Source organism: Cydia pomonella, chromosome 3 (genome assembly GCF_033807575.1).
Source record: "Cydia pomonella isolate Wapato2018A chromosome 3, ilCydPomo1, whole genome shotgun sequence".
NCBI classification, from domain to species: domain Eukaryota; kingdom Metazoa; phylum Arthropoda; class Insecta; order Lepidoptera; family Tortricidae; genus Cydia; species Cydia pomonella.
Genome location: NC_084705.1, coordinates 6527642 through 6547864, shown reverse-complemented (window position 1 = coordinate 6547864; position 20223 = coordinate 6527642). Strand labels below are relative to the sequence as shown.

General features: G+C 34.8%; 1 protein-coding gene across 1 annotated transcript; it reads right to left on the bottom strand.

Moving 5' to 3' along the window:
• Positions 1 to 11491: 11491 nt before the first annotated feature.
• LOC133515922 (myeloperoxidase-like) lies at positions 11492 to 19054 on the bottom strand. Its single transcript, XM_061848567.1, has 6 exons — positions 18389 to 19054; positions 16327 to 17143; positions 15995 to 16195; positions 15466 to 15610; positions 14833 to 14989; positions 11492 to 14054 (listed from the first exon to the last, which is right to left on the bottom strand). The coding sequence occupies exons 2-6, from the start codon at positions 16958 to 16960 to the stop codon at positions 13680 to 13682; spliced, it is 1512 nt and encodes a 503-aa protein (XP_061704551.1). The 5' UTR covers positions 16961 to 17143; positions 18389 to 19054; the 3' UTR covers positions 11492 to 13679.
• Positions 19055 to 20223: the final 1169 nt, after the last annotated feature.

The following is a 20223-nucleotide window of genomic DNA, read 5'->3' as shown; positions in this document are numbered from 1 at the left end:
TTTTGTAGCGATGATAGCAATATTAAAGGTGCGGTATTGTTGTGTTGAATCAAGTGTAATTAATTGCCTTGTAGAGCACAGTTACTTAACTGTAAGGTCGCATACAATTTTAGGTATAATAAAATTATTATAGCTATCTAAAATATTGTGTAATATTACACTGTGTATTTTCAATCCTTATAATATTTTCTAGATCTCGAGTTATATGCACAGCTCGTTTAGCTAAAGCATCGTTTTATTCTTCGAATCAATCATTATTCGAATCGAATACAGTATTTGATAAATATCCCTTATAATTATTAATTTATAATATATAGGGCCTAATGCAATAGGGATGTTGAATTTATTAGAACTGTTTTAATTTTATAGATGGACACGTAATTATTAAAAAATATATATATACTTATTTTAAATTTTTATTCATTAATTTCAAATAAAAGAATCGAGTTTAATTAGTTTATTGTTTAAGTTTCACGCCAAAACACTTCAAGCTGTCACGTGATCTTGATGACGTCACAATGTGATAAATAAATTAACTGCTGTCAAACTGCCAGTCATAGCGTAGATCAAAAGATGTACTCGTAGTTTTCTAAAAGATATAGAGTAATAATAAAAGTTAAAATAATAAATAACAAATTTAAGAAGTGTTGTGCAGTGCCTATATGTAAAAGAATAACAATCTAGACACTATACTCTGTATGTTTAGGTATTTTAATAAAAGTAAACAAACAATAATAACAACAACAACAAAACACCAACAACCAATCAAACACAAAACCGCTTGGATCTGTCACTGAACGACCTGACTTTAACCTATAATTAATACGGAGTATTACTGCAATGTTCTGCCGCCAGAAAGCAGCACTATCGCATATTCTATACTTGAGAAGTTGTTGTTCACTATGTCATTGATGCATCAAGGACGTTTGTTTACAGAGGCCTACCGCGAAACGCAAAAATCGAAATTTCGTTATCTGCCTTTTTGTCGCTCAAATATGCAAGAGTGATAGAGAGACAGATAACGAAGCTGCTGTTTCGCGGTAGACCCTCAGTATGTGCTAGAGGCACCCCCTACGCAGAGTTATGCGTGATATTCCCTATTGATCATGTACCTAATGTTTTCATCTACTTAACTGGCTTAAGGAGCCATTTTATGGTAGATTTTGTTTACTTTTATTTAAATACGTAAATATACAGGATTATAGAGTAGGTAGTTATTCGTATTCGCATTTTGATTAAAATAGTATTTCATGGCGAATACGAATTACTTACGAATACAGAGATGTTTTTATGAACAGTAGGCAAAAAAAATCACGATAAAACAAATATTTGTTACGTGAGTACACTTCCAGTTATGTTCAGATATGATAAATAAAATGCAAACAATAATCACAATAAGTAATTTTATACAAAAACACTGTAACAGTTACAATTTAAGATGAATTATTATGATATAACTAAATTTTGAGTACAAGTAGCGGGCACCTGTTTAACCTATTAATTTTATTTCTGTTTCCGACAGCCAACGTGGCAATGATAGTTCCATTCAGCCAAATGATTAAAAGGATTTTAGTGAAATACCGTATTATATAACATTTTATTTATTTCATAACAAATAAAAATATACTTTATATCGTGTAATAATATTTTTTTACGTAATGGCGAAATTATAAATACATACCTACAGTTTTTGAATATCTCTTTGGTGGTGACGGTCAGGTTTGACAACTTGTCTGTGGGACCTTCTCACGACGTGACGTCACGTTGCGTTTGCAGTCACCTGATACTGGGCATTATATTCAATATTTTTAATTATTTTCATTAATTTGTTACGTATAAATATTTACACTTACAAAATATGATTCTAAGATTCGCTGCTGTAGCAAAAATATAACATATTATATTTCGCGATATATGTCAACGTCCCTATAGTATTTAGGTTGCAAATATACCTAATTTACCATATACACAGGTAGGTGCACTGCGTACGTATATTTATGGGTCCATTCATTCACGCAGGCAAAGAAGCTACATTTCTGTGAACAATCCGTTTTCCCTCATAATTTCAGTTTAGTTAATTTGAGTTACTGTAGTTATTGAAACTGTGGCGCAACAGAGGCAATACCGATGCGGATCACGTATTTGTTTGCGTTTGCCTTCGCCATACATGGCATAGAAATGAATATTTCTTGAAACTACTGCTCAACATGGTTGTTCATGTCATTTGTTTTTGGATATTTATTTTTACGCGTGTGCCTGTTGAACCTATATGATCCGGTAGTCAAGCAAATGATGAGTCTGATTATTTAACTTAACGTATTGTAGTTACAAGTTAATAAATACATACATACATATGGGGACAATTCTTACACATATCGAACCAGCCCCAAGTTAAGCAAAGCTTGTACTATGGGTACTAGGCAACGATATACATAGGTACGCATATACTTAGATAAATACATATTTATACAGCGAGTATTTTTGATACGACCGCATAACGTAGTTAATTAAGACTTTATGAACACACTTTCATAGGTTTTATTAAAACCAGACGAATTTTATTTTTCCATATATAATAATTCAGCAAGCAATGTATCACTATTTTGTTTTAACTCAAAACTTGAATGACGCGACATCACAACTGTCACAAGTGCCAAAAATTATCTTTCAGAATCGTTTTATAGCACTATAACCTACGTCTAGTTTAAGTTTGCGGTTATATCAAAAATACACACTGTATACATAGAAAAGACCTACGACTCAGGAACACACACAAACACTCAGGTGTTAATCACACAAATAAATGCCCTTACCGGGATTCGAACCCGGGACCATCGAATTCATAGACAGGTTCACTACCCACTAGGCCAGACCGGTAGTCAGAATCAATGATTACTTACCTATTCATTCTAAAAGACTGGCCGAGATATTATAAACCTAAACTAACCTAATGGCAAGTACAAGTCTGCAATTTATTTCAATCACATAAAATACCTAATCGAATTGATATTTCTTAATAAAATACTACCTACGCTAAATTATTTAAAATTATAAAGGAAAATAATATGTGTCACTGATCTTTAAATTACACAACTCAATCGCATTTACAATTCTTTCAGTATAAAAACGACCAAGTACTTATATATTATTCACATTTACCTTAGGCGTTAAAGGTAATGTGCGTAATCAACATTCCAATAATTCTGGCTTCGGAAAGAACGGTGGTAAATCGACTCCTCCGTAGTTCACGACCCCAATAACGTCCGGCTCGTACGGAAATGCGGCCCTCAAATGTACCAATTTACCCTTTCTCCAAGCCCGGGGCATCTTGGGGTAAAAGAGGCCATTCCATCTCCGGTATTATGGGAGGGTCGCGGTGTTTTTTAACAAAATACTTCAATGGTGGCGTGAGTACTTTTTTCGATTTCCGAAAATAATACGATGAACGGAAGTCTGGTTGCCAGCTGAAAAAATCTTCAAAAATAATATTCACTAGCGACCCAGAAGAAAATAAAATCTCCTGTTCCATTCTAATTTGACCTTTATTTTAATAAATCAAAATTGCATTTGTCTTGGCGTTATTTGGATACCTGGGTGGCTCGAAGATATATGTTTGACGACCCGTCAGGCCTAGTGGGTAGTGACCCTGCCTATGAAGCTAATGGTCCCGGGTTCAAATCCTGGTAAGAGCATATATTTGTGTGATGAATATTTGTTTCTGAGTCATGGGTGTTTTCTATGTATTTAAGTATTTATAATTATATATTATATATTTCGTTTTCTAGGTACCTACAACACAAGCCTTATTGAGCTTACTGTAGTAGCACTTAGTCAATTTGTGTAGTAATGTCCTATAATATTTATTTATTTATTTATTATATGTATAATATATCTATATCCTAAAGCAAAGGTATCATAGATTACATAATTATGTAGGTAATCCCGTTATCAATTATGCCGTCACTCGAAATTATAATATCGCTTTAAAATTGTTTCATAGGATTCATAAGCGTATTCAACATTTATAATTTGGAATAAGTTTTAATATAATAATCATAATAAAATAAAGTAGGCGACGTTGGGGTCGGGTAGCTAAGATACGAGTAAGTTATATTATTTAGTTTATTTTTTCTTTTAAACTATTTTTATGCAGCTCTCTTGATTTTGAATTCAATGGATATCTATTTCTCGGTAACAGTGTTCTTATTATATTCTACTTGGGCGAAGTTGGACACCAATGGCGAAGTTAGGGTTCCCTGCCAACCCCGATTTTCAATAAATTGCTACATTGATAACCAGGTTTTATGTTTAGTTGTAGGTAGGTGTGTGTACATCATACTTTATTTATTTAATTTGACATGTATTCATATACGAAGTACGAAGGCATCCATTTTATAAAAAAAAAATAGATTTAGGTACCTTACCTTATGTAAAAAATCAGCAAATTGAATGTCGGTACGAACTAACGAGCAACAGAATTTAAATAATATAATAAGCGTTTCGTAGCGATCGCGTCGAATAACAATTTTATGTCAAATTTAACTAAAGGTCTGTCAAGCTGTCAAGATTCGCAATTGCCTAAGACAATCACTTTAATTCGTTATTCAGGCGCTAAACGGAAAATAATGCAATCAGTACGCTTTTATTGTTAATTAAACTTGATGTTTTCGCCGTCAGTCTACTCTTCATCTGACAAGGGTAAATGACGTTTATAGTCGTCGTTTGATTGTTCTTTTGCATGGGTTTTAAGGGTGGTTGGGCAACGGCTGCCCCTAAAAGCCTGTCAGAGTTACTTTAGCATCGGAACTTCTAAGGACACATGTGTTACTCACCTCGTACCAATTCACAACACAACGTTTTATTTAATAACAACATTCAAAAATATTTCTACTCTACCGATTTGTTCACCTATATCGCTTGCCGGATGGAGCTTCTATGATTTATAATCTTGATGTAGACAGCAATGTATGTTGACGCGGCGAGGGATTACATCTAGGGTTGAAAGTGATTCTGGTCGTTAGGCTTTCTTCACATGAATATTATTTTCGGTATGGTGACCCGAAACATTTTATCGTGCCCATATGTTGCTGATGACGCGGCTATGAAGTGAATTGTTTGGGACAGATTCCATGTCGTTTTTTGCGAGATTTCGTATGGTGTTTTATGACGGTATTTTATGGACTTTACTTAAAAACTCCAACGTAACTTACCTATGTATGATTATATACTGTAATGGTAAACAAAAAACTAACAGCAGAGTACTATCTCTCATATCACTTCCTATATCGTTTTATTAATGGCACAGCTTAGTTATGTAGCAAAATTTTAAATATGCATCCACTGGGCTTAGCACAAAGGTGCCGCGACAACATCTCGCAAGCGAAATAGACTATCCGCCTTTTACTATCTGTAATTGTTAGAGAGGGAACAGTAGTCTATCTCGCGGGCAAGATTCAGTCGCAGCGTTCCCGCAAGTGACGTTAGCCGAGACCCCGCGATTTTTTTTATGTGACGTGCAGAGCTATTGTTACGCACGCGGAACGGATCATACTTATGCGATTCGCGGCATACTTATTCGCTAGATCTGAAATTGAACACAGATTAACTTGATCTATTTTTCAAGCAACATCTGAGACCAACCACCTTCGACTAGCAAAAGAAACTTGCCGAATTCCTAGGGCTTACATAATAAGTAGGCAAAACAGTCGTAAATTTTATGTGCCTTAGTTCAGCATTTCACTGTGTACTGATGAGTCAGAAAGGTCAGGTCGACATGCGGTCATCTTACTTGTGTGTGGAATTTATGTGTTCTCTTGAACGAAAGGTGAGAAGGGTGCTTTAATTGGGTATGTTTGGCCGTAGTTTCATATGAGGCAAGTAATAAGGAGTCGAAGTTTCGTCGTATTTTACAGAATATAATATGGTTAAATGAATAAGTAAATATATAATTTTAGCTTATGCTTAAACCTGTTATCAAAACATCATAAAAATCGTTACATTCAAAGTCAAAACCGGGTGATTAGTTCTAACGCTAATGTGGAACACATAACATGAGATACCCACACACATAGACTGCTAAAATCATAGTCCTTCCTATTATTTATATAAGAATTTAAGTCTTGGAGACCCTTTATATCTCTAAGGATAATTTAATATACGTTCTTTTTAAAATTCTATCTTTTGAAACTTTTAGATCTCTAAAGAATTTTAGTACTTATTTGTTGTTTGTATTTTTCTTATCATAGTTTTTTAATTCGAAATTGATTCCATATATTGATTCCATATTTGTAATTGTATTTTTTTTATTGCTTGTAAGAATTTGACATGTAAAAGTGCCCCTGTGATCTATTTGCTGAATAAATATTTGATTGATTGATTGTTTTTGCTGTAGTGAGCTAAAAAACGAACTATAATCCTAGTTTCCATCTCACCAGTACTTATATTCATTTTATTTTGGCGAAACATGAAAACTGAAGTATCAACTCAAGGTAAAAAAGGAACTAAACTTGTTTAGTCCCGCTGTAATTGCGCCGAGGGTTCGCCAAGATAAGCTCGTTTCTTTTTAATTTTCCTTCTGGAAATTACTTTAGGTCTTTCCGTGTTGAATAAATGAGCACCGTTGCACTAGCCAGTAGCTTTTTTAATTTATTTCATTACCGCGGAGATCTCGGACTGCAGCTGAGAAATGCTCGGGTTAAAGTGGACTCCTTAATTTGAAAGACTAGGCACGGCGCAAATGCAATGGGATCAGAAAATATTTATTTACATGTAAGGCAGATAGGTAGGTCAAATGTATATGAATTTAGTCTTAAAAATAAGGTTTCTAATAGCGATATACTATTTTGCACATGTTCGTTTCAGACGGTTTTAATTTGTCATAAAAAAAGCATGATTTCCTCTGTTTACGTGCGCGTAGAGCCAAGGACGGGCAACTATGGAACGGACGGTCACTGAGCATGGCTCGTCATGCTCTTGGTCCGATTTTCTTTGTGTTTAAACTGCTAACCATAAAAACAGAACCATTTCGGATACTTTAAAAATGTTAATCAACCCAAAAAAATGCTTTAAAGGTATAAATCCTTTATTTATTCAAAAGAAAAAAGGCAATTAGTTAATAAACATGTGCACCTATTTATCTCATAAAAGTAAGTAGTGATTTCCAGCTTTCATCCAAAAAATCTCTAAAGTAAAATGTTTCACGTAGTTAAATGCTTGCGAGTTCTGCCAAAAATATTTCGTAAGTATATTTTAAATTGTGTTCGCGATCTGTGTACTCGTAATGCTTTTAAATATTTTATACAATTTATTTACTCATGGCAGCGATTTTGATAGCACAGAATAGGCAAGTGACATTTTTTAAACGTCAAACTTCAATGAAAAATAATGGCATTTATTTAACACTTACATAGTCTGTGCTATCAAAATCGCTCCCAACTTAGCTTGGTCTAACTCTACCTAACTAATTAAGGCGGTTGATAACCTCAACGTGCATGCGATATATAACACTCGTATTACATTCACAAACACCATAAAGCACTTTTCATTAAACATATTTATTTTATTTTATAGTTATTCCGTTTAAAAGCTGTTCAAAAAGAAATAATCAACAACACATGTCATCTTAACCACTGATTTCAGAAATGGTAATCTCGTTCGGAATTTACACGCTGTAGGTATTCAAGCGGTCGTGCAATCCTTTGTGCAATCAAAATGAAATTCAGTCATTGGTCCATTTTCGGGTTCATTGTATATTTTGACGAATGCTTCCTTTACATCGAAATCTACTGATCGTACCAAAGCTGTAAAATATATGAAATCGAAATAACTACAGCATTAATTAAATTTAACAAATTCAGAATTCTACCCGTTTAGAAACTGAGGTCCACCATTTTACTGACGGCGCAGCTATTTTACTAGAAAACTATAAGCTATATATTTGGAACATAGATGTATTTTATGAGCCCACTAGAATATATTTCATATAAATACTAAAGAAAAAGTCACCAAGCCGCCCAGTAGCCGAGCTATGTTCTGACCTATGGACATCGCAGCCGCGGATAATTTTTGAAGTGCTAGGCGCCTTTGACCAACTCTCTTAATTGTATAATCATTATCTATAAAAAATAGAAATGAATAATTTGTGAGTTAGAAATAAACACAAAATATTTTAATCAAGGTATTTATTTTATCACCATTCATTACACTCCTTAACCCAGTATGAGTATGATCACAGTATAAGGAATGTGTCTTTTAAAATCGGTGTATGGGTACTGGTATCCAACAAAAAACGTCGAACCTTACTTTTCTTGATTAAAGCACGAAACTTGGCGCAGTTGTTCCTAATATTAAAATAAAATAATAGGAACGGTAATTTACATGTCTTTGCTGTAGAACACAGCATTTGCGTTGCGAAAATATTTATTTGTTTACGTTTTTTATTGCGGTTTATAGAGTTTGTATTTGGTCTATATACCTACCAAACGCCCACACAATATGCAAATGTCATTTAAAATTGTTTTGATTGAATTTAACTTGCGAGATTTGATTACAGACCGACAGACAGACAACGGGACAGGTGAAACTAAATAAATGCTTGTAATAAGCCGTTTTAGATCGGTAGCCCGCTCTGAGGGCCGAGAGGGGGGTGGTATAACTACCTTATTGGGTTCATCCAAAAAAATCTAATAGATCCCGGTTTGCTAATAGGTCATATTAAGTATCAATGTCCAATAAATAAATAACGTAAAAAATCATTTCTGGTATATAAAAAAGCTGCAATTAAAAAAATCTAATTTTTCAAGTGTGATTTTTTTTATTGTCAAAATTAAATTGCTTGGTTTTTGAAGTCTATGGGGTCTAAGGAACAACTGTGCCAAGTTTCAAGTTTTAATCAAGAAAAACAGGGTTTTGCACCAAACACCCTGATTAGTACGATTATTCCCACTTTGACACTCGGCAATTCTCGACATTCATCTGAAGAGATTGGAAGTGAAAATGTTAGTATGCACTTCACAGTCTAACACAGTAGTAGAGATAACCTGCCACAAGGACATTTTTTACAATACTTAATGCGGCTTGATTTAATTATTACATCGCATCAATAAAGAGTCAAATATTAAATTAGTACCTACAAGGGAATTTACTTCTTTGAAAGCGTTATTTACAATAAGTACAATTTAATTCTATTATTAATCATGAAACTATACGTCACGCTTAATCATGTTCATTGTCTGAATTAGAAACATTTATTGTAATTGTCATATACTTGGAAATTCTGACCCATGCTACCGAGCCCAGGTGGCCGAGCGGTTCAGGCATCTGTCGCATTAACGGAGGACGCTGCTTCGATTCCAGGCCCGGGCACTGCAGGCCTTGGTCATTTTTCTTTTGTATATGACATTTATTTCGTTTATAAATAAGTATTAATAAAAAACTGTCAAAATACAGTCGAATTTTGAGTTAGTTCACATTATTTATTCGTATGGCGTTTGTGTTTTTTTTTTTTTTTGCTTTCCGTAATCTGATTTTAAAAATGCATATATTATCATGAATATTATACGCCACAGTGTCAAAGATAATACTTAACACTTAATCAGTTAAGTGTTAAGTATTATCTTTGACACTGTGGCGTATAATATGTCAGCAAGGAAGCGTATTATTAATAATTAGGAGTTAGCTTCGTGAATGACATTTTCGGATTGAGATAGGTTGTATAGTTAAGACTACTGAACAGGTACAAAACCCGGTAATAATGGTGAAAGGCCCGCGGAATTTGTTAGATGACCAGTACTAGCAAATATCTGACCATTCAAATTATAAGGATTCATTGGCAGCTGATGTCTGTTTATCCATGCATTATTATGGTCGTGGACGTTTTTGACGAGCTTATCAATATCATATTTCGTTGTATGGCGATTCTTTTCTCCTTCATGATTACCGTCGTCAATAGTTTTCTCTCCATAGTTACGATTATTATCATTTATAGAATGCTTCAATGCCAAATAATTGAATTCACTTTGATGACTATGCAGTATCGGGCCATTAACATTGTGATGTTTGTTTTTGATGGGCCAATCGTCATATTTATCGTTATTTTGCATTTTGTAGTTGTTGTTGTGGTGATTGTCTTCGTCAGTGTCGTCCATAGAATATTTTAATGCCAAAAATTCAGATTCATGGTGTTTTTTATTGGGGCCGTAGACCGTACCTTCAAATTTTCCGTATTTATTTATAGTCCAATGGTCTGAATTAGGTCCAGGTTTACTTACTAGAAGTGACATTTCTTCTTTTTGTTGACCGGTATTTTCAAATGAAGTACGATGCAAAGTTTCTTTATGTTCTTTTATAGTATTTTGTCTCCCGTTATTATTTTCATTATTCAAATTCATAGACCATTGTAGAACTTGTTCATTTAAACCATCTTTTTTAGTATTCTTTATCATTGGCCAAGCAACTCCACCGTTGATATTTACTTGTTTTGGAAAAGGCTGAATATTTTTATTTTCGATGTTACTATTATTATGTACAGCCCATTCTACTTGGTTTTCTTCTTTATTATGAAATAAATTGTTTCCGTCATAAACCCCTTGCTTGCTTTCTTCATTAGTGGAGTAATGATGTTTATCGTTATAACAACTGTTGTCCTTCCACTTGTTGATATCCAAACCAGGTATATGAGTACAGGGCATGTGTTGATTGCTAAATAATATAAGAACAAAAAACATATAATTTAAATCACCAAGATTACATATTCCTATTAATTACAATTTAACATGTAATTAGTATTCAAACAGCGGAACAGGTCTATTAAACTTAAAACGCGATTACTGATCTCTTTCATTGCGAAAGATTGTAGCCATAGTCGTAGGAACGCGCAATCATAGGGACGCACGATTATCGATTGTAGTGGCGAAGATAAGTAGTAATCCGACCAACTAAAATTATTAAATGTATAATAAAAATGACGTAATGATGATGATATTAGTTGCTTGATTCATTTATTATGTATACTCACTGAGGCCCGACAAGTTCGAACGCATGCGGCTGAATGAACTTGATCGCATCCGCGTTGTCACACGCGAAACGGGCAATGTTAGTCTTCCTGACCTCGTGCAATTGAGCTGTGAATAAATTTAACGTTTTTTATTGACAATACAAACAATGCATCGGTGAAATAGTGCGACTCGAACAAATTGGTGTCAGTCGCGAATTGGGTTTAAACGGTAATCAAGCTTTGCCATCGGGCAAATGTACAGTTTAAAAGTTTTTTTTTTGCTAGTAGCGTACGTTTGTTAAAGATAAATGTTAATTAGGTAAGAACATAAGTATGAACAACATAAATATTTTCTACAGTTTCCTCGTGTCTGACTATTGTTCTGTCTATATTTAGTATCTACCTATGAGTAACTATGCATTTATTCATGGGTGATACCTTAAATGAACTTACGTAAAGTAAAACTGTGGAATTGATGGCCCCTCTCGAACCAGAATCGGTCGGCGTATCTATACAGCTGTAGCTGTTTCGTCATAATACAGAACAGTGTAGGGCCAACGTATGTGTCAGGCATGTGGTTCTCGCTCATTATGCCAGCTAACAGGTCAATGTCCTCTATTCGCACGTATAGCCTCTTAAGAGCTTCTATTTTCTGTAAAAAAAAAAATGACTAAGAAAACGCTGCACAAAACTGCATCTAACATTTTTCATGTTAGTTACTTACACAAAATCTTTGCCGTGTTCCAAACCTAAGGCCACCGACTAGGACGTAGTTGGCCTCAAATATAATTTAATAATAAGTTGAAAATTATTTATTGGCCTTATTTTCATAAACAACCACCTCTTTTGAGGAGTTTATACGAGAAAATGGAATTAATACATGAATTCCAACACTTAACTATTTATATTTATATGCAATGATACTTAAGTATGGGCTAAAATAAGTTAAAGTTGAAGCTTATAGCAAATAAGTACTTTTATCACGATAAAAAAAAACACAAAAAAGGAAACAGTAAAAAAGTTCCTTAATTTAGACACTTGACAAGAGTGCCTGAGACAAATGGCTAAATTTTTTAACACCCATCATCATTTAAAATTCGGCCTGCCCGCAGACAGTCTGGGTTGTATTTAGCTACCCGCCCACTCACTTTCTAAATATAAAAGCTTATTAAGCTTTATATTTATTGTTTGTCAATTCCATTCTATGATAAAATATGAATAGATGAACCTGCTCGTAGATTTATCCGTCTCATATGTGTTTTTAATACAACCAAAAAATATCTCAAATAAGTAAAGGAGGAATTCTATGTAGCTACATTCAGCTTTGATTACATCTATTTGCCATGACTCTTTTCATACATTATGGGTCGTGGTAATTAGACCGCAGACACCTATTTTTTGAGAATCACCTTTAAAGCATAACCAATCTTCAACCGCAATAAACTCGGGTAAATACGTGAAATACGTCGCTAACCACCGTTGTGTTGTCTTAGCTTTATGTGCAGGGGCAGAGTCTTGTGCTTACCGGCAAATAAAGCATCATTTAGCGGCTTAACAATTCTCTTCAAAATGTCGTTTTGATAGTTCGTAGCCCGTATTTTTACCCCTTGTTCACAAAAATGAAGCTCTGTGACGCCTTCATAGGATAGGATACTCCCCACTAAACCATGACATATGCAGGATGGTGGGCTCTTTCTATCCTTGGAACATTTTCAGAAGCTTCTTGGGAAGTGTGAGCATATATTTTATTATTTTAGCAGTTGAATATTTGCTTCACGGTAAAGTTTTTTTCATCTGTGAACAGAATATTACGATATGCGCCCTTTGAATGCCGCTGCCACAACACTTTAACTCTCGTCGCTCTTATTTTACGTAGGGCCGCTGTCAATCGCTGTCCTGTGCTCCAACGATAAGCCCCAAGATTAAGGTCTTGTTTAATGATACGCGACATAGTTCTAGGGGGAATTTTCATTTCCCTAGCCATAATTTTCTGCTTGCGTAGCGGATTTCTCCGAATTAGCTCAGCTACCGCTTTAATCACTGCCGGTATCCTTGTTTGGCGTGGTCGACCGCTCCTGGGTCGGTCGTCGACTAAATCCATGTCGTTGTATTGCTTGATAGTACGATAGATAAATTTCTTCGTTACATTCAAAGGTTTCAGCAGTTTGAAAATGTTATTCACTTGCTTGTTGCACTTGTATAACGCTATCACTGCGATACGATTCTCTTTGATGCCCCACTCCATCTTCAAGGAAACGATACCTTCAAGGAAATGTACTTTTTCTGACAGCCAAATGTCTATTTAAGCATAACCAAGAAACAAAAGTACATCAAAGATTCCAATATTAAATTAAAAATTATAAAAAAGTTGGGACAGAATTTATGGCAAGACTACGTAAAATTGGTACCGTAACCACCCAACTATATTCCAGCACTGCAACTATTTTCAACTAGTTCAAAAAGTAACTAAGTGTGAATAAAGTGACTGCCATAGTTATTGGCACCTCCATAGTAATTAGCTAGTCTTAGCAATAAGATTTCTATCGACTTGTTTCTTTCTGCCTTACTATGGAGTGACCAATTACTATGGGGGCAAATATTTATAGCAGTCACCCTACCAATGTTCTTTTTGGTTGTGTCAGTTTTTTTTTCTTCCATTTATAAAAAATATTTTACCTTAGAACAGTCACACCTGAACGAAGATGTGAGAGGTCATATTGCATAATAGTTGGAAACTTCTGTATTGCAGTTGGGTAGTTTTACAGGAACCTAAACTACAGTCTGTGATTCTAAGAATTGAAGGGGTGCACTCCATGCTTCCGCTTTGTGGAAAGTGTGGTACCCACTCTCCCGTATCCTTAGCTAAAATATTAACAGAATCCAATAAAAATACCTCACGATCCATAACGTCTTCAAAATCTTCAAATTTTCTCGCTGGTTTCATACCGCAGATATGTCTGTAATCATTGTATCCTCTTACACCTAAATCTCTTCCCCGTTGTATGTCCAAAGATGGTAGGTCTGCAGCTCGTTGCAAATCTCCGTAGTATTTTTCTGAAATCTTGATTAACGAAATATTACCGAAGCAATCTCAAAATTACTGAGAAATGTCTAAAATACTCTGAAGTGAAGGTCCCAAAGTTCTTTAGAACACCGACCATCCAGCTTGAGTAGGATCGAGTAAGTATTTAATGGATGGAAAATTGGATAAAATGTCTTTTTTTTTCTAGGATATATATATATAAACTCGAACTTTACACTAAGAATTAAGCAATAATTAAGATGTTAATCTTGTATTTTAACATAATTATGTATAACTATTATGACCCATTAGGTACGATGATAATACTGTATCTTGTATTGTGTTGTTTAAGTGAATGTCATTATCACTACATATAATATTCCACTACATTTTTACACTACATTTCATAAAGGATTGGCAATGGCTTCCTATATATGTATCATAATACCACACAACTATATATGGTCCGAAAACTTCCAATTATTGTCCAAAATTGACTCCAATACTTTGTTCAGATATGTCTCCTACCTAAATATCGTAGTTCTATGATAAAACATTTTTGGAAATGAATGAAAAAGCACGAAAAAAAAAACAAAAAGAACATTGATATTGATACATAAACATAACGTAGGTACTGAACTTGTAAACCATAGTTACAGTGCTGGGTTATTAGGTGGTTTTACGATACATAAAATAAGATTAATCAATTAGCCAGTGATTTTGTTCAGGAGGTAAAAATATCTAGTAAAATATTTACTAGATATTTTTACCTCCTGAGATTGAGATTGAGATACCTACGCATATAAAATTGTCTCACCTCGGGATCCTGGATGTCATCTATTCTGGCTGCTTGTTGGTAGAATGTACCCCTGTTTATTTTCTCAAAATTCTTATCTTGTTCGATAAGACTTTGTCTGAAGGTAGTGTTGCTGACTGAGAACTCCCTGTCATAGTGATATTTTTCATCGTACAATCTAAAAATTAATATTTTTATGGAGTTTTGATAAAACCATGAATGGTTTCATTTTGGTAAATTTGTTAATATTTATCATAAAAGCAACTCGACTACAAGTTTTCTGGTAAAAGAACCCCCTTTTCTTTAAAAGTCGGTAAAAACGTACGATAACAACGAATCAATCGGTATCTTATTCACCAAAATCGTCCAAATAGTGTTAATGCTACGGTGAAGCACATAACAAAAATTAATATAAACATAGTTTGCTAAAATAGATTTCAAAAATTCACACCGTATTGAAAGTAATATTTAAAAAATAAAATCATCTAGCAACAAATTGCATGCAATTTTTATGCCCTGCTGCTTTTGATCAATCAATTGAATTCGAAAATATATCTGAAATTGTATACGATATTTTGCAAGGTGAGTCTTTAGGCTACCATAATAGTATTAATGCCAAAAATGTAGTTCTATGTCGATTTTGTTATGAATTACTTGATTCTGCCATCCAGCATGGTATGGAAGTATCTGATGGCGATCTCAAATTCGGCGTAGACCAGTGGCACAGCACTCTCGTCGTACGCCGTCACATATTGCACGTGTTCCGATATCAGCCCGTATTTTAACATGTTCTTATAACCTATGAAATAAAAAGACGAGACGAAATTTTAGACGATATGTGTCCATATATTAGTTCCAAACAATAGGATACAACGCAATACAACGCATATTCACGAATGAACAACTTAGTCGTATAGAAGCAGTAGCAACTTAGTCAACAGCAACTTTCATTTTTAGGGTTCCGTATTTTACTGTGGATGTTGTTGACTTTGCTATGATACATACGTTAGTCTCTAGCAAGAGCGAAATGCATTGAAAGCAATTTCATATTAATTTCAAATCAAACTTTTTTTTTCTGCTACCGGCTTTAGTCAGTTGCAAATATCAAAACACATATTTTAGGACTGAGCATGTGACGTTTCAATTTGAAACTATGAGTCAAATACAAATTTTGATAACTTACCCAATATTTTTGGTAGTAGTTCATACATAAGAATGTTTTGCGCTGTGGCAATATTAATCTGTCTCGCTACTTTGAAGAGGCGGTCGTCTTTCCAGCAAGGGTTCAGCTTGTACAGGGCTCTTGCCAACCGATTGTGCTCCCTCATGAAGAAAATTGCGAATGTTGTCGTTCGCAAATCAAAGTTACCTGCTTCGGGTACTCCTGTATACATAAAAGTTACAGTTAAATAATCATTTTTGTAGCTTGAATTAAATTAACTCAGTAACTTAACAGTAACAGTAACTTAGTATGACTGATAACAACAATGTTATATAATTCTGTTAGGCACTTACCAAACACGTAACATCTACTTTCGTTGTTCATGTTCTGCAAACATATAGTATTGTTCAAGTTGGTCATATTGATAAGTTTCATCAAAGTTGGCATGTAATTATCCAGTTCATCCTCCACTGGAGTTGTTATAGCGTCGACCAGTCCGCCAGTTGTGGGTAAACTTATAGGTACCACTACTTGACGGCGGCGACGGTTTGTAAAAGGCATGTTTCCAAAGGTGCCTAGATTTCCTAACAATCGGGGATTCAAATTTATCAAGTTCGCAAGCATTTCCGGGTTTAACTTGGAAAGATTTTCCAACATTTGCTGGTTTGTCAAATTTAGGTTGCCTAATCTCTCAGGATTAAGCACAGCGAGGTTATTCAACATTTGAGAATTTAACATAGTTAAATTTTGTAGCATTGATAAAACTCCTTGCATATTCTCCAAAGTGAACATACTTCCTAGCATTCCTCTATTACTAGTCAAGGTAGAATTTTGCCACATTGGCGAGTTATTAAACATTGGTCCATTCAACATCATAAAATTAAACAACATATTTTGCCGACTTTGCGTTGTCATATTTTGCCACATAGAAGAATTTGACATTTGTTGGTTTAACATCGTAAGATTTGCTAAGACTGCGGGATCCATCAAGGAGAGCAAGTTATTTAAATCTGTTGTGTTGATCGCCGTTAGATTGGCTAAAGGCACATATCGGAAACTTCTGTATTCCAAATTTAATAATCCATGCTGGTAAAATCTGACCGCATTTTGACTTCTATCGTCGACACCATATATTGTAGAAAGATCTATAAGCGGTGTTTGTAAATTTATCTAAAATAAGAAAAAAAGTGTTTTAAGAAAAAAAACACTGACAATGTTTAGTACATAGACAGTGTGTCCCCTAGCTATTGGATAAAGCCGAAATGTACATTTGCATTAGGGTATTTAGAACCAGTGTACAAAGTATCATAACAACCGGTGTAGCGGTTTCGAAGAAATTAACAAATTTCCATTTTTTACTTTGGAGCAGCCTGTATGTATTAGTAGCTCCTAAGGTAATATCCTCAAAGAATAGTATGGAACCTTCTTCGACCTTTTTATTATCTTTTTTATTTATGACACTAATAAGCTTCTGACTTTTGAAAAATGTCATCATTATCAAATATTTCGAAGAAATTGTCAAAAACACTGCCAAAGATTAACACAGTGTGTTTCTTTTCGTTGTCGATTATTGCAAATAACTTTTGTTCGAAATAATATTTATTTTATCTTTTGTTCTAATAAAAAAATATTAACGTCAGAGCATTCCTGAGAAGTAACCCTACGTGGGATTTCAGGGTTTGTCCAATGGCTAAGGTCACCCTGTATATCTATATGCAGTTGTTAGCTGGTTAATTATATTAAAAAAAAAAGAATTTCCAATATTGCCCTTTCGTACTGATAACCTAAGCTAGATTCTGTATGTGACCTGAAATGATCAGTACCCTTAGTGTAAATATTTTCGACAGCGAAACGTGACGTACGCGTTTGCGTTAAGTGTCATTTTGTATGAGATTTTTGACTTTCCAAAACGTCCCGCTTGGCGCGCTGTTCAAAAACCCATACAAAATGAGACTTAACGCAAACGCGTACGTCACGTTTCGCTATCGACTTTTACACTAGTGGTACAGGTACTTAAGTGAATTTACTTTATGCTTGAAAGTGAAATAAGGGTACGCAGACACATTTTGCGGTTAATATCAGTTGTAAATGTAACGAAACTGCTAAAAAGGTCAATAGATGTCTACACGTGAAAATATCATATTATGAATTATTTGGAAATTGTTGGTGGTTGGTTTGGAAACAGTATTGGAAATTATTTTCAGAATTTGTTGTTAGCCATATTACACGTTTTAATTAAGTTAGTTTAATGTCATTACTAGCAACCCTCTCTAGAGTACACATAGTCTCTTAAGCCTTTGCTATAAGTTTCACTAAATTTCAATCGCATGTATGAGATGTTTTCGTCTTAAATAATGTGCAATTTGTTTCAACCGGCGGGTTCATTATGTTTATATTCCTCCTATTTTTGATTACCTGTTCAGGTGTATACGTATCGTTGATACAGCCATCATCCTGGAAGGTCTCCGCTCTTGAAAAATTCAAACAGCGAATATCAGTCACTCTGAGATACGGATCATCATTAGGAACCAGTATAGGCTTGCATCGAGGATCCAACCGCCCTTCAGGCTGGCAACAGTACGGTCGATATCTTAGATAATCATCTGAATCAGAAGAAAATTATATTTTATGTACCATAAAATCTTACCTGCGGGCTAATAAGCTCAGTCTGAATCGACCACTTCAATATGGAAAAAAACTGCTATCAACAATCCCATAAAAATAAGCGTAAAGATTGTAATCCAAATAAATTGTCCGTAGACTCAGTCTATCACTTTCCAGCATATCGGGGAATCACTAAAAGGACAACATATCTTCGCTATTCTTGCCTTTTATATATAGATAAGTGTTCACTTACAAGGTCCATTAAGTAAACTGACATCAAGATGGATGAACTCGAGATAATGGTAGGCGCCTATGGTGAACTCATGTTTGTCGACCACTCGTCCATCGGTCTGCAGCGTCGTGCGGACTCGCCGAGCGGAAGGCAAATCGCCACCGTTTCTATCTCTGCGGATATCTCGTCTGTCTGAAAATTATTTTCGTTTTCTTAGTTTGACATGACAGCTTACTTAATACTAAAAAAAATGTACTAAAATATTGTAAAAAAAATATTTAAAAATTCACCATTAGCATAATCCGGATTCATCAATCTTAAGTACGGGCCTCTAGCAGATCCTCTCGTGGGAAAGTGGTAATTGTTACATGTCCCATCTATCCGACTGCCTTCATGGGGTGTGCAATGCCTTACCAATATAGTGCAGTTTCTATACATAAAACAGTAAAATAAATAAATAATTTTATACATATTTTTTTAAGTTTCTAGGTTTCTGCGCTCTGTGTGTGCTCTCTTATGTGCTCTGCGGTTAGTCTCCGTTGGTATTACTAACTGATTCAAATATCCATTGAGTTAATACGTCCCAATCATTAATAAACGCAGGGTTTAAGTGCTGGTGGCCTGCCGGTAAGAGCGTGCGACTTTCGATCCGGAGGTCGCGGGTTCAAGCGCGTTCGGGCGGGCTCGTACCAATGAGTTTTTCGGAATTGATGTACGAAATATCATTTGATATTTACCAATCGCTTTTCAGTGAAGGAAAACATCTTGAGGAAAACGGACTAATCCCAACAAGGCCTAGTTTTACCCTCTGGGTTGGAAGGTCAGATGGCAGTCGCTTTCGTAAAAACTAGTGCCTACGCCAAATCTTGGGATTAGTTGTCAAGAGGACCCCAGGCTCCCATGAGCCGTGGCAATATGCCGGGACAATGCTAGGAATTTTGTATTTTTATTTTATTTGGATTCAAAACTTGTTTGAAATTGTCGATACTTGTATATCCTAACGTAAAAACCCGTTTTTAGTGAAAACACAATTTCCCTAGTTTGAACTGAAATTAATTTTAATAGTAAGTGAAATCTAGCTTTTAGTGAAAATTAGTGAAATCTAGTAGTGGTTTAACCAAGCCACGAAGAAAGTAGTTTTCTCCAAGGAGTTTCGAAAAATTTGTTCTAACTAGTGAAAACACGTTTTCACCAAGGCAATGTGGAAAACTAGTTTCAACGAGGACTTACTTAATGAAGCGTTTCCACTTAATGAGGACTTTGTACGTAGTGCGAAAACAGAGCTACTCTGCTTTACAGTTCAACCTCGATGAGAGGAATTGTTGGTTTATTGGTCTTAATGTGGTTAAATATTTCGATTTACCGAGATTTCGTGCCTCTGCCTTTAATGGAAGGAAATAACTTTTAAATTAAT